This window comes from Phasianus colchicus, chromosome 1, assembly GCF_987193195.1.
Source record: "Phasianus colchicus chromosome 1, bPhaCol1.hap1.1, whole genome shotgun sequence".
NCBI lineage: Eukaryota > Metazoa > Chordata > Aves > Galliformes > Phasianidae > Phasianus > Phasianus colchicus.
This window is the reverse complement of record NC_143436.1, coordinates 8,745,026-8,758,087: the sequence shown is the minus strand read 5'-3', so window position 1 is coordinate 8,758,087 and position 13,062 is coordinate 8,745,026. Positions and strand designations below refer to the sequence as shown.

General features: G+C 41.1%; 1 protein-coding gene across 3 annotated transcripts in view; it reads left to right on the top strand.

Moving 5' to 3' along the window:
- GRM3 (glutamate metabotropic receptor 3) overlaps nt 1-13,062 on the top strand; it is a 110,468-nt gene that overhangs the window by 94,082 nt on the left and 3,324 nt on the right. For all 3 annotated transcript variants that reach the window (XM_090135174.1, XM_090135172.1, XM_031604108.2), the window contains exons 5-6: nt 3,253-4,319; nt 10,937-11,111. In XM_090135174.1, the coding sequence (XP_089991300.1) occupies nt 3,253-4,319; nt 10,937-11,111 (1,242 nt within the window). The remainder of the gene's footprint in view (nt 1-3,252; nt 4,320-10,936; nt 11,112-13,062) is intronic.

The window sequence follows — 13,062 nt, the reverse complement described above, 5'->3', positions numbered from 1 at the left end:
TAACTTCTTTTATAGAATTTCAGATAACTTTTGCATAAGGACAGTTCACTTCATGAAGTGCAAGGAGAGGAAAAGACTCAGAGATCCAGCTCAGAGGAGATGAAGTATGCATTGTCATTCATATAGCTATTCACATAGCACAGGTAGACCTAGAGAGTCTTGTCTGTCATCTCCTGAGGGAAGAATCCAAAACAGCATAGCCACAAGTCAGAAATACTTGTTTTAAAGACCATATCACAGAACCAGAGAATCAGAGAATTATTAAGGTTTGAAAAGACCTCTTAGATCATTTAGTCCAATTATCCACCAACTATTGCCCACTAAATTATATCCCTAAGTACTACATCTACCCTTTCCTTAAACATCTCCAGAAATGGTGACTCCACCACCTCCCTGGGCAGCCTATGCCTATGCCTTACCACTCTTTCTGAGAAGAAATTCTTCCTAATATCCAATCTGAATATGTGTATTTACAAAAATGAAATTTAACTGTGATAAAATTCTCAGAGTCTTTTGACGTAAATTTGACATTTAATCTCTGGGAAAATCATCCACCAATAGGCAAATACTATTCTTTTTACTCTAGAAAATAATGCCTTATTTTCTTATGATGCTATGTTCTTGGCTATAAGCATCTTATATTCATTATTATCATTAGATCACCTTTTCTGAAAACCTGATTTTTGGGTGTGGTGCTACAGAGTCTAAAGTATATTGATGAATATGTGTTAAAATGCATCAGTGATTTTGTATTTGATCAGTATTTATATTAATTGCTGCCACCCACTGGGCTCATCTGTATGCTTTGGCTCATCATAGTATAATTTAATACATCATTGTTTGTCTAAATGACTTCATCCTCTACATTTGAAAGCGTGCCATTTATTTTCCTCCATCAGCAACTACTAAAATTGGATGTTTCCAACTACAAGCTGTGGTTGATTTAAAACAAATTGACAAAAACCTTTCTGTCATATTTGTAGTGTGGGGACAGCCTCATGGAAGGTAATATACACATAAGTTTTGAGCTAACTATATGTGAGTTTACCTTATTTGCCATCTGGACTTAGCTGCAAAGTCCAAGGCAAATAATTTGTTCTACATAAATGATAAATACTCTATTAGAACTATGCTATTCATGCTACATGGAGGGAATTCTTTCCTTCAAAATGGTGATATTTCTGACCCTCATTTCATTTCCACTGGGGTACTTCTGTAATTGAAGTTATGCACTTGACAAAAGATTAAGCCTTGCAACCAGTTTGCAGGTTGTCTTGTTTACCACTGGTCCCAGTAGATGTCACAAGTTCTCATCACACCTCAAAACTTGGCCTGTATAACACTGAAGTGAATAAATTGGCTCTTCAAACTGTGCTGCTGTGTTAACAACTTCTACAATCTATGTAAGTGTTATGAATAATGAAATAAGACACTGGTGATGACAACACATTATTGAAGAACTGTTAAGTGCTGCATTATGATTTCATTTTAATGCTGTTTCTGGCTGAGAGAGCTTGCGTGCCTATTGTATGAGGAGGAAGAGGGAGTGAAAGGGAGCTGCTTAGTATTCTTCTTGTTGGCCTATATTTTTAATCTAGCTACTTGTTTAATTTAGAGCATGCTATGTCCAGGAGGACTGGCCATTTGGAGGGCTTACATTACCCTTAATTTCTGTGATCTCAGAGGTCTTGTTGGATGAGACTGTTGTACAACTAGATGCCAAGACTGAAGAAAAAAGGGGGGAAAAATGTTCATTCCTTGTCTACACAGACTTAACTTGTAATCCTTCAAACCAAGGCTGTCTACCACTGTAATTGATGCAGGTGAGGGGGCAAAACACAGCAGAGGGCAGAGATAAGAACAGAGAGTCTTGGCTCAAAACCAGGATAAACTATATGTAGAACTAAATTATCTTCCTACTTTGCCCTAAGGTAAGAAAAAGTTTGCAGAAGAAATGTGCTTTCAGGTCTAGTTCCTGCAGAGGTTCAGGTTGTGCATCAACCCTCCAACCAGTGCTTCTGTGCCAAAATCACTGTCCCTTTTGCTGACCTTAGTGGAAGTGCTGCAATGTGCTCTGCAGAAAAAAAAAAAAAAAGAGGTGAGAGAATTTGGCCTCAGTGCTTTATAGAAGCTAAATAAATCCACTGCAACAAATCCAGAGTATCTGGAAATTGAAGTGGAGGAATATATTACATCCTTATACAATATTGCTGGTGCTCAAGCACAGCATGGGCACAGATGCAGGGGAAAAGATTTATTCCAGCAATGACAATGGAACCACTTCTGTAACCAAAGACACAGGGAATGAAATCACCTTTATTGCTCATCAATGGTAAAAAAAAAAAAAAGGGAAAATTTTCTTTCCGCCTTTAAAGACATTCACCTTTAATGCTATAGCAAACGACCAATAAATCACATAGTAAATGCAATTTCCTTCCACATTTTTAATAATTCTTCATTCCCTGCATGAACCTCGGGTAGAGGAAAAACAAAAACTCTCTAGAGCTTACCATTTGGAAGTGTTACAATATTGATTTCTCACAGAAGGTCACAGATCCAGCCTGTGGTTTTTTTCATCTATTCCCCAAACAAGATATAAGACCAAAGCAGCACATTCTAGGAAGATCAGACCAGGTTTTAAAAATGAACAAAAAATGGGAAAACTGAAGCAAAACAGTAGGGTTTCTTAAATTCCTAAAGCACAGGAAGATATTAAGGAGATATAATAAGAAATTGTTGAAAACCTCAGATTTCTTCATTATCATAAAAATGGATCCTCTATTCAGCTTCATTCCAGACTGTTGGACTAAACACTGATGTGTATGGATCTAACAATTAATTTTTTCTTATTTCACAATAGTTGAATTTCATCAAAAAAAATTCTGAGTTAATAGTGGAACTCTTTCTTCCAAGAAAAAATGTGAAAATTCACAACTATCAACACTGTGAGAAAACAGGAAAGAATTTTTTAGTACCTAGAGTAAAAAGATAAGGATACTGATAACACAGCTCTCCACATTTACAACTATTTCTCATTCAGTAAAGTGAAATAAAGTTCAATTATTTCAGCCTTTTTGGTCTTCCGCCTCTGAACAAGGCAAAAAATATGTCGGACAGATACAGACATCTTGACTTACCTGTTGACACTTGAGTTGGACTGTGTAAGCCATCAGGAGGCTGTGCTTCCCAAAGAGTTAAAAAGGTCATCTTCTCTTCTGATAATAATATTCTCTATTTCTGTTTTTTTCACAGCTCCATTCAATCCTCCCAATGCAGCAGACAGCACAGTCAAGTTTGATGCCTATGGAGATGGGATAGGTCGTTACAATGTGTTTAATTTCCAGTACACTGGAGACAGATACTCCTACGTGAAGGTTGGTCACTGGGCAGAAACTCTGTCACTGGAGGTAGACTCCATCCACTGGTCGAAGAGCTCTGTCCCTGTCTCTCAGTGCAGTGACCCATGTGCTCCCAATGAGATGAAGAATATGCAACCAGGAGACGTCTGCTGTTGGATTTGTATTCCCTGTGAAACATACGAGTACCTAGCTGATGAATTTACTTGTGCAGACTGTGGGCCAGGAAAATGGCCCACGGCTGACCTGACTGGCTGCTATGACCTACCAGAAGATTACATCAAGTGGGAAGATGCTTGGGCAATAGGTCCTGTTACTATTGCATGCCTGGGCTTTATTTGTACTTTTTTGGTCATTGCAGTGTTTATCAAGCACAACAATACTCCCCTAGTTAAAGCCTCTGGCCGTGAACTATGCTACATATTGCTCTTTGGGGTCTTCCTGTCTTACAGCATGACATTCTTCTTCATAGCCAAGCCTTCTCCTGCTATCTGCACCCTGCGTCGTTTGGGGCTAGGAAGTTCCTTTGCTGTCTGCTATTCTGCCCTCCTGACAAAAACAAACTGCATAGCTAGAATATTTGATGGCGTAAAGAACGGTGCTCAAAGGCCTAAGTTCATCAGCCCCAGCTCTCAGGTCTTCATATGCCTGAGTCTCATTCTGGTACAGATTGTGATGGTGTCCGTGTGGCTCATCTTGGAGGCCCCTGGCACCAGGAGGTACACTCTTCCTGAGAAGAGAGAGACTGTCATATTGAAATGCAATGTTAAAGATTCCAGTATGTTAATCTCCTTAACATATGATGTAATCCTCGTAGTCTTATGTACTGTGTATGCCTTCAAAACAAGGAAATGCCCAGAGAACTTCAACGAGGCCAAGTTTATCGGTTTCACAATGTACACAACGTGCATCATTTGGCTGGCCTTTCTCCCCATATTTTATGTGACATCCAGTGACTACAGAGTAAGTTTTTGGATATATGTTTCCATAAATCATGTGCATTACTTTAAAGAACCCTGTCATCATTCACTAAAAGCTTCTCTCACTTCCTTTGTCACCTGGATCCCTCACAAACTGTTTCAATGTTAACATCCAACTAAGCTTATTAGTTTATTTTAGTTTATTTCTAAGAAAGATGTTCTCAATGTGGACTGTGAATGTATAGCTGGAGGTGTAAGGGATTAATACTGTCAACTTCACTGTGATAGAGGCAAATCACATAGCTTAAGTACTGGAATCATAGAATTATAGAATTGTTTGAGTCAGAAAACACCATTAAATGTCATATAGCCCATCTCTTCTGCAATGAACAGGGACACCTACAGCTAGATTATGTTGCTCAGAGCCCTGTACAGCCTGGCCCTGAAAGTTTCCAGGGACAGACCATCCACCACATCAATGGGCAACCTGCTCCAGTGCCTTATCTCCCTCACTGTAAAAGTCTTTCTCCTTATATCTGTTCTAAATCTCCCCTCTTTTGTTTTGAAATAATGTCTCCTTGTTCTATCACAACAGATCCTGATAAAGAGTCTGCTCCCTTCTTTCTTATAGCCCTCCTTTAGAAACTGAAAGGCCGCTCTCAGGTCTCCTTGCAGCCTTCTCTTCTCCAGGCTGAACAGCCCCAGCTCTCTCAGCCCACCCTAGGTGCACAATCACTTGAATCAAGCCCTCCTCTGGATGTGCTCCAATAGGTCCACATCTCTCCTGTACTGAGGACTCCCCATCTGGATGCAGTACTCCAGGTGAGGTCTCACCAGTACAGAGCAGAGGAAATCACCTCCCTCACCCTGCTGGCCATGCTTCTTTTGATGCAGCCTAGCATACAGTTGCCTTTCTGGGCTGTGAGAGCACACTACTGGTTCATGTCCAGCTTGCCATTCACCAGTCTCACCAAGTCCTTTTCAGCAGAGCTGTACTCCATCCTTACATCCCCCAGCTTGTACTGATAGTGGATGTTGCCACAACCCAAGTGCAAGACCTTGTACTTGGATTTGTTGAGCCTTGTGATGTTCACCTGGGCCCACTGCTCAAGCCTGTCTAAGTCCCTCTGGATGGCACCCCATCCCTTGGGCGTGCTGACCATACCACACAGTCTGGTGTCATCTGCAAACTTAATGAGGGTGCACCCAATCCTGCTGTCAGTGTCACTGATGAAGACATTAAAGAATATCAGTCCTAGTACTGACCCAGAGGGACATCACTCATCAGTGATCTCCATCCAAACATTTATGTATTGATGATTTCTCTCTGGATATGATCTTGCAACCAGTTACTCACATATCCACCCATCCATATCCATCCAGTTCCACCCACCAAATCCATATTGTGCCAATTTAGAGAGAAAAATATTATGGGGGTACTGTGTTAAAGACCTTACTGAAGTCCAGACAGATTATATTAGTGTCTCTTCCCCTATCTATTAATGCAGTTTTGCCATCACAAAAGGCCATTTGGTTGTTCAAGTGGGACCTGCCTTTGCTGAAGCCATGCTGCTTGTCTGGAATCCCCTCTGTCTCTTCCACATGCTTTAGCATAGCTTCCAGGAGTGTCTGCTCCATGATCTTCCCCAGGACAGAGGTGTATTCATACAAGTACATCAGTATATGGAGCTATAGTCTTTAAAAAAAAAAAAAATAGTAGATCATGAGCATGCATGAGTCACAGAGTTATTTGGTGGAGGTAGGCCTTAAATTAAAAACTGAAGCAATTAGTCTCCTTTTTTTTTTTTTCTTTCCAACAGATGTTATGCTTTAATATAGAACAATTTATTCTCTCTCCATTTTGTAGAAGATAAGTATATCACTAAACAGAAAATACTGGCCAACATTAGTAAATAACCTCAAAAATACTAAATTGTTTTAATTGTCACAAAATTTTGAAAAGATTCAGATTAAATAAAATTGTACTTCTGGACCAAAGAAAATTATCTCAGAAAAAGACTGATCTACTCAACTGGAAATCTCACAGTTATTATGATGTGAGAAGTGATTGCTGGAGTTGGCCCTTACAGTAAATTGTACTGAATTCAACTGTCTGCCCAGAAGAAAGACAGGAGACTTAGGGTGGTATTATCAGCAGTAGTATGCTTAAGATTTAGCATGGAAAACTGGGCATCTAATAATACCACTTAACATGCTTCTAGTGTGACCATCCCGGACCAGTTTTCCCAGCATAGGAAAGGTACTGAAAACCTTGAGAAAACAAGAATAGATAACAAACGACACAGTAAGACATGGAGAGTGACAGTAAAAGAGCTAAATATATTTAGTCTAGACAAGTGCAAACCCAAGGAGACATGATCACAGACTACAAATAATTTCAAGGCAACAAAAAGAAAAGAATTATTCAGTCTCAGGAGAAGTTAGAATGGCGAGTAATGGCTCGAAGCTAATGAAGGAAAAGCTTAAGGTAGGCACTGGGGAAAAGCTCCTGACACTCAAAGTAATCAGGAAGCCATACACAAAGGAGGATAATACTGGTTCATGCTCACACCACTGGGCAGCACAGGCACTAATGGCCAAAAGAGACATGACTTGATTGCTCAAGTAACATTTTAAGCCTCATCTCCTGAGGGAGATTTTCAGGAGCAACTGTGAGCATTTAATTTGAATAAAAAGTTCCATATAAGCCAATCTGAGTCCTACTCAGTGGACAGAAAAAGATTTTGACACTTTTTTGACACTTTCATAACATGTTAGCAGTTTTTTGAAAATCCCATCATATATGTCTGCACTTTTGGTGTTCTTTTGAAAAGCCTATATTTAGTTTCCATCCAGTGTCACATGAAAACTTGTGACATCAACTTGTGCCATCCTCATGTATTCCATCGCTGGAGGCATCACTAATGACCTATCTTAGACACATAAATTAGCAATTAAAAAAAAAGAAAAAAAAAAGTGTTATCAGCTTGAGATTTTATTATTAGGGACTAATAATAAGGAAGGGAGGAAGGGAGGAAGGAGGGAAGGGAGGAAAGAAGGGAAGAAGGAAGGGAGGAAGGAAGGAAGGGAGGAAGGAAGGAAGGAAGGAAGGAAGGAAGGAAGGAAGGAAGGAAGGAAGGAAGGAAGGAAGGAAGGAAGGAAGGAAGGAAGGAAAAAGGAAGAGAAGAGAAGAGAAGAGAAGAGAAGAGAAGAGAAGAGAAGAGAAGAGAAGAGAAGAGAAGAGAAGAGAAGAGAAGAGAAGAGAAGAGAAGAGAAGAGAAGAGAAGAGAAGAGAAGAGAAGAGAAGAGAAGAGAAGAGAAGAGAAGGCAGCATTTAAATATGCTGGGATGCCATATAACTCTATGTCTTACAAATCTATGTACTAAACAATCCTGCTATTTAATTAGGGCCTTCTCTACGCTGAGAAGAATTTATGGTATAGCTATTCGTTTTTTCTTTTAGACTAAACTTGCTCATATTGGCAGGATCACTTCTCCCTGAATAGAATTCTGGGGAAGAGTTCAGAGTTCAGTCATGAAGTCAGCTGTAGGGTTTTTCTACCCACATCTTTCCATGAGCCCCAGTTTTGGAAGGAATCTCTGTGGATTTCTAACTCAACTTTGCTTAGGGCAGTATTACTTGCAGCAGAGTGCTCAAGACTGTGTCCTGTGGGGTGTTGAATATTTCCAAGGGTGAAGAATCCACGATCTGTCTGGGAAATCTGTGTCAGTGTGACTATCTTCATGGTTTCCTTGTATATAAACAATACCCCATGTATCATTTCTGCCAGTGTCCTGTCACTAGGCTCTAGTGGGGAGGGTCCAGCTCCTTCTTCCTTTCTCCCACCATGAAGTACATACACACACTGATAAGAGCCATTTTGGCCTTCTCTTCTCTGCCCTGAGCAACACAGAATCTCTTTATATGACAGTTCCTCCAGACTTTCATCCTCTTTATGGCCTTTGCATAGATTCAAAGAATCATTAAGGTTGGAAAGACCACTAGTATGATCTAGTCCAACCATCAACCCATCACAACCATGTCCACTAAATCATGTCACTCAATGTGACATCTATCTTCTTGAACACCCTCAGGGACAGTGACGCCAGCACCATCTTGGGCAGCCTATTTCAATACTTCACCACTCTTTCTGAGACCAAATTCTTCCTAATATCCAACCTGAACCTCCCTCCCCTGGCACAACTTGAGGCCATTCCTTCTCAGTTACATGGGAGGGGAGGCTGATCCCCAAATCGCCACAACCACTCTTCAGGTGATTGTAGAGAGCTATAAGGTCTCCCCTGAGCCTCCTCTTCTCCAGACTGAACATTTCCAGTTCCCTCAGTTCCCTCAGTCACTCCCAATAAGACTTCTGCTTCACTGCCCTTCTCTAGTCACACTCCAAAACTGAAAGATTATCTAAAATGAATATGAACAAGTCCAGTCAATCTTCAGTTCACCTTTATTGTACACTTATCTCATTCTTACTTCATCAGCTTGTCAATAAGGAAGTTGTGGGAGACAGTGTCAAATATCAGCTACTCTCATATCATCGACAGTGCCATTTATTTCCTCCTAGGAGGCAATCAGGTTGGGAAAGTAGATTCCTAGAAGTCACAGCCTCCTACAGCAATCCTTTTCCCAGGAGCAGCAGGACAACCTGATGTTCCTCTGAGAGTCCCCTTGAATCTTTCAGCGATCCGAGAACTAGTTCCCAGATATTCTGGATCTTGAAGCAGAGCCCAGAAACTGCTGTGTTTGGTAGCTGTATCTCTTAGTTGCACTGTCAAAAATTTAAAGGAGAGCTTCTGGATAATACAGACTTCTCTGATGCTGTTAATTTTCACATAGAGTCCACACCGATTTCACTGAGGAGTTCTTTAGAATCAAAGATAAAATGAAACCCGTTGTGACTAAATAAGCACAGATAAATTCACAGTAGCTCTAACACCCAGAACATTTAAGGAATTTTTTTTTTTCTTCACTTGATCACCTCAAGAAATGCAGATAACATGGGAAAAGTCTGGGTGTTAAACTGGTCATAGCAAAGTCAGGTGTCAAAAGTTGTTGCATCCACCTTTGGTAAAGAGTGATTACCAGTTACGTGGTCACCTTAATTACACTTACAGTTGACAAAGCATTTGGCACTCTGAGGATATGTAAAGAGACAAAATCCATTCCTTACTCCGGTTTTCATTTTGCAATAACTATTTCTGACAAGGAGATGTGAGAAGCATTTCCATGGAATAAGGCTGATCTCCAAGGACTGCAGGAGTGCATCTAAGGCAAAACGAGTCATGGATGTATGATCATTTAAATTAAGTAGTAGAGTTTAAGGCAGTTTAATTCAACATCTTAATTAAGGAACCTGCTTGGAAGAATATAAACTGAAAATGAGCCAGTAAACTGGTGCCTAGTTACATGAGTGAACTAAGAGGAAGATAGATTGACAGCAAAACTGCACTAACAAATTGCCCAAGGCAATGAATCCAAAATCCTATACCTTCCAAACAATTCATTTCTCAGTCCTTCTATCTCAAAGTCAGGGCACTTTTCAGGGTCAATCTGACAAATGTCACCAGCTGCTGTGTTTACTCAAAATAACACCTATGCCTCTGCACGAGATTGCTAAAGTTCTTTGATTAGAGTTGAAGCTGGAGGCTAAATTTGTTTTCACGTGGAAGCTTTAAGGCATTAATTGCAATGTAAAGCACACCACACGCAGCCTGGTTTCCACTGAAGCCGGCTTTGCTCAGTTGCTGTGTTACAGAGGACTTCCTGACCAATTTAGGAATCAAGTATATGAGGGTGAGAGAAACAGAGCACTCTCATTCCTCTGTAAAGCTGAAGGAGATCATATTCAGTCAAGTACCCCTTGACAACACCAAGTTGAGTGGCAGAGTTGATATGGCAGAAGGATGGGATGCCATGCAGAGGGACCTTGACAAAATCGAAAGGTGAACCAGTGTAAAACCAATGAGGTTTAACGAGGCCAAGTTCAAGGTTGCACCTGGATCAGGACAATTCCAGGTATGTGTATGGACTGGGAAAATAATCTCTTGAGAGCAGCTCTGCTGAGAAGGGCTTAGAGATCCTCATAGATGAAAAACTTAACATGAGCCAGCAGTGTGCTTTTGCAGCCAAGAAGGCAAACAGTATCCTGGGCTGAATCAAAAGAGAGGTGACCAGCAGGGAGAGGGAGGGGATTGTCCCTCTTCTCTGCCCTTACGAGGCTCCGTCTGGAGTACTGCATCCAGGTCTGGGGGCCCCAGCTCAGGAAAGGTGTGGAGCTTTTGGAGAAGATCTAGAGGAGGGCATGAAGATGATCAGAGCAGCCTGATCACATGCTTGACTTAGCAGTCAGCAACCCTGCCCACAGCAGGGGGGTTGGAACTAGGTTATCCTTGAGGTCCCTTCCAACCCAAGCCATTCTATGATTCTATGGTTCTATGATACGCAGAGAAACAGAGTGTACCATCAACATAACACATCTGTCATACGACCATGTGGAAGGTAGGAATGAGACAGATGTTCAAACCCACTTGCATCAGTGCAGCCCAGGACTGCAGTTCCTACTGTTATATTCTGATGCTTCTGACATTCTGAATTTCAGAGATTCCATACCAAAAACACAGCACTTTGCACACGCTCTCTTCCAGGTGCAGACGACTACTATGTGCATCTCTGTGAGTCTGAGCGGCTTCGTGGTGCTGGGCTGCCTCTTCGCACCCAAGGTGCACATCATCCTCTTCCAGCCCCAGAAGAACGTGGTCACTCACAGACTCCATCTCAACAGGTTCAGTGTCAGTGGGACTGGAACCACGTACTCCCAGTGTAAGTAGAAAAACTGCTGCCTTGTAAGGGTGTGGGGATGCAGTGCATTTGGATAAATAAAGGCAAAGCTGTGGTGGTGTTTTTTTTTTTACAAGCAACAAAAAGCCCTTTTGTAGGCTGGGCTGATATGGAAGCATCGCTTCGTTTGTGACTAGAGGAAAAAACTCATTCTCCTCCCATGGGAATGAGGTCAGAGCCTGCTCTGAAGCTTATTTAAGCCAGCAGAAAGCTTGCAGCAGGCTCCAGCTTGTTCAGCACAAAGCAAGGAGGACCCACCACTCGCTGTCACTCTGACAGCAGCACAGCAACAGATTGCTCTGGAGTACTCCTGTCAGAGTGACACACTGGCAGGACCTGGGCCAAAATGCGCCTCTATCTCAATGCCAGTTATAAAGAAAAAGCTCAGTTCTACAGCAAACACACTGAGAGAATGCTATAAACCATTTTTGTATGTGGAGTGTGACCAAAACTCTTTGTAAGAGCCACATCAGGGACGACACAGTGCTGCGTGGCAAGCACAGCTCACTTGCTCTGCCTTCTCTGCATTGTCATTCTCTTCATCCCAAGCAGAATCACATCTGTGATTTTGTTAGGTGGCTGCTGCTCATTTTCTGGGTGAGCTGGTCAAAGATTTTTTTTTGGATTAAAAGGAAAAAAAAAAAAGGTCACCCATAGAGTTTTGTTTGTCAAGCTTAACTAAGCAATGATGGGAGCTGATGGGAGTATACAGCACCTTGTTCACGGAGCTCTGCCAACAGAGTCTAACCTAGAAGCTAATTGAAATACATGCTACAGGTAGAGAGAGGCAAGAAATACAAAAGAGGGAAAAGGGGAGCTGCAGAGTACGCTCCAGAAACCAAAACTGTTTGGTATTTTGGAACACTTAGATGAAGAGAGATGAGATGACTCGAAGTGTCCCAAATGCAGAGCACTCCCAAAGGGGCTGGGTTTCCAATATCTGTGGTTTCTCTACAACTTTTAGAAGCTTGGCCCTTTGACAAAATGGTAAGTCTCATGGGATTATTTTGTCCCTTATGAATTTTGTAAAAGGTAATCTTTCCTTTTTTTTTTTTTTTTTTTTTTTTATTGCTTCTTACTATTAAATCAGCTAACTCAGAAACCATTTTGATTCATGGATACTTCTGTACAGGACTGAATTTTTGTATTATAATGGCTGGATGATAAACTGAAACACATTGGGTGTGTGCCTGTATGCAACTGAAAGACATCCTCAGTGCATATCTTTTGATTAAAAGTCTACCTCTTCAAATTTATGAATGTCTTTAAGGCATTAAGGGAAGCATAAAAATCAAGCCTGACAACCTCTTGCTACTTCACTGTTTAGAAGGGTGGCCTCAGTCATTTACTTTTCCTGCTTACACCAAACTGAATATGCTGATCTTCGGGACCTTTTTGGGTCTCAATGAGATGCAGAAAGAACACAGAAGAGGGAGTAAAAGTCCCATGCAGTACAATGGAACAAAAGCATTGTTTCTATTTATGAAGATTATTTTAGAAAAATAACACTGAGAACTCACTGTCAATCACAGCAAAACCTTCCTCCACACCCTTCCATTTATTTGTAAACAATTTAAATACATTCTCTTCTTTTTAAACTGCTACAAGCCCACATCTATCCGCACCCACTTTATTATGTGGTACATTCCCTCAATGGCAGCAGAACAGGGAGAGAATATCAATAACCATACTGCATCTATTAAAAAAAAAGAAAAGAAATCTAAAATATTCCTTTCACCAGTCCCAGAGCTGTCAGCTTGGTTTTCCTTTTGTGTCAATGGTGTTTTCGTCAGTCATGAAAACTGGCTAAGCACTGAGAGGAAAGCAAAAATATCTTACAACCACTCTTGGACATCATTCATTTTATGATCTAAATGTGTATCACAATGACATGGAGGGAGGGCCTGAAGCTAGTGAGCCACATAAGCATCAG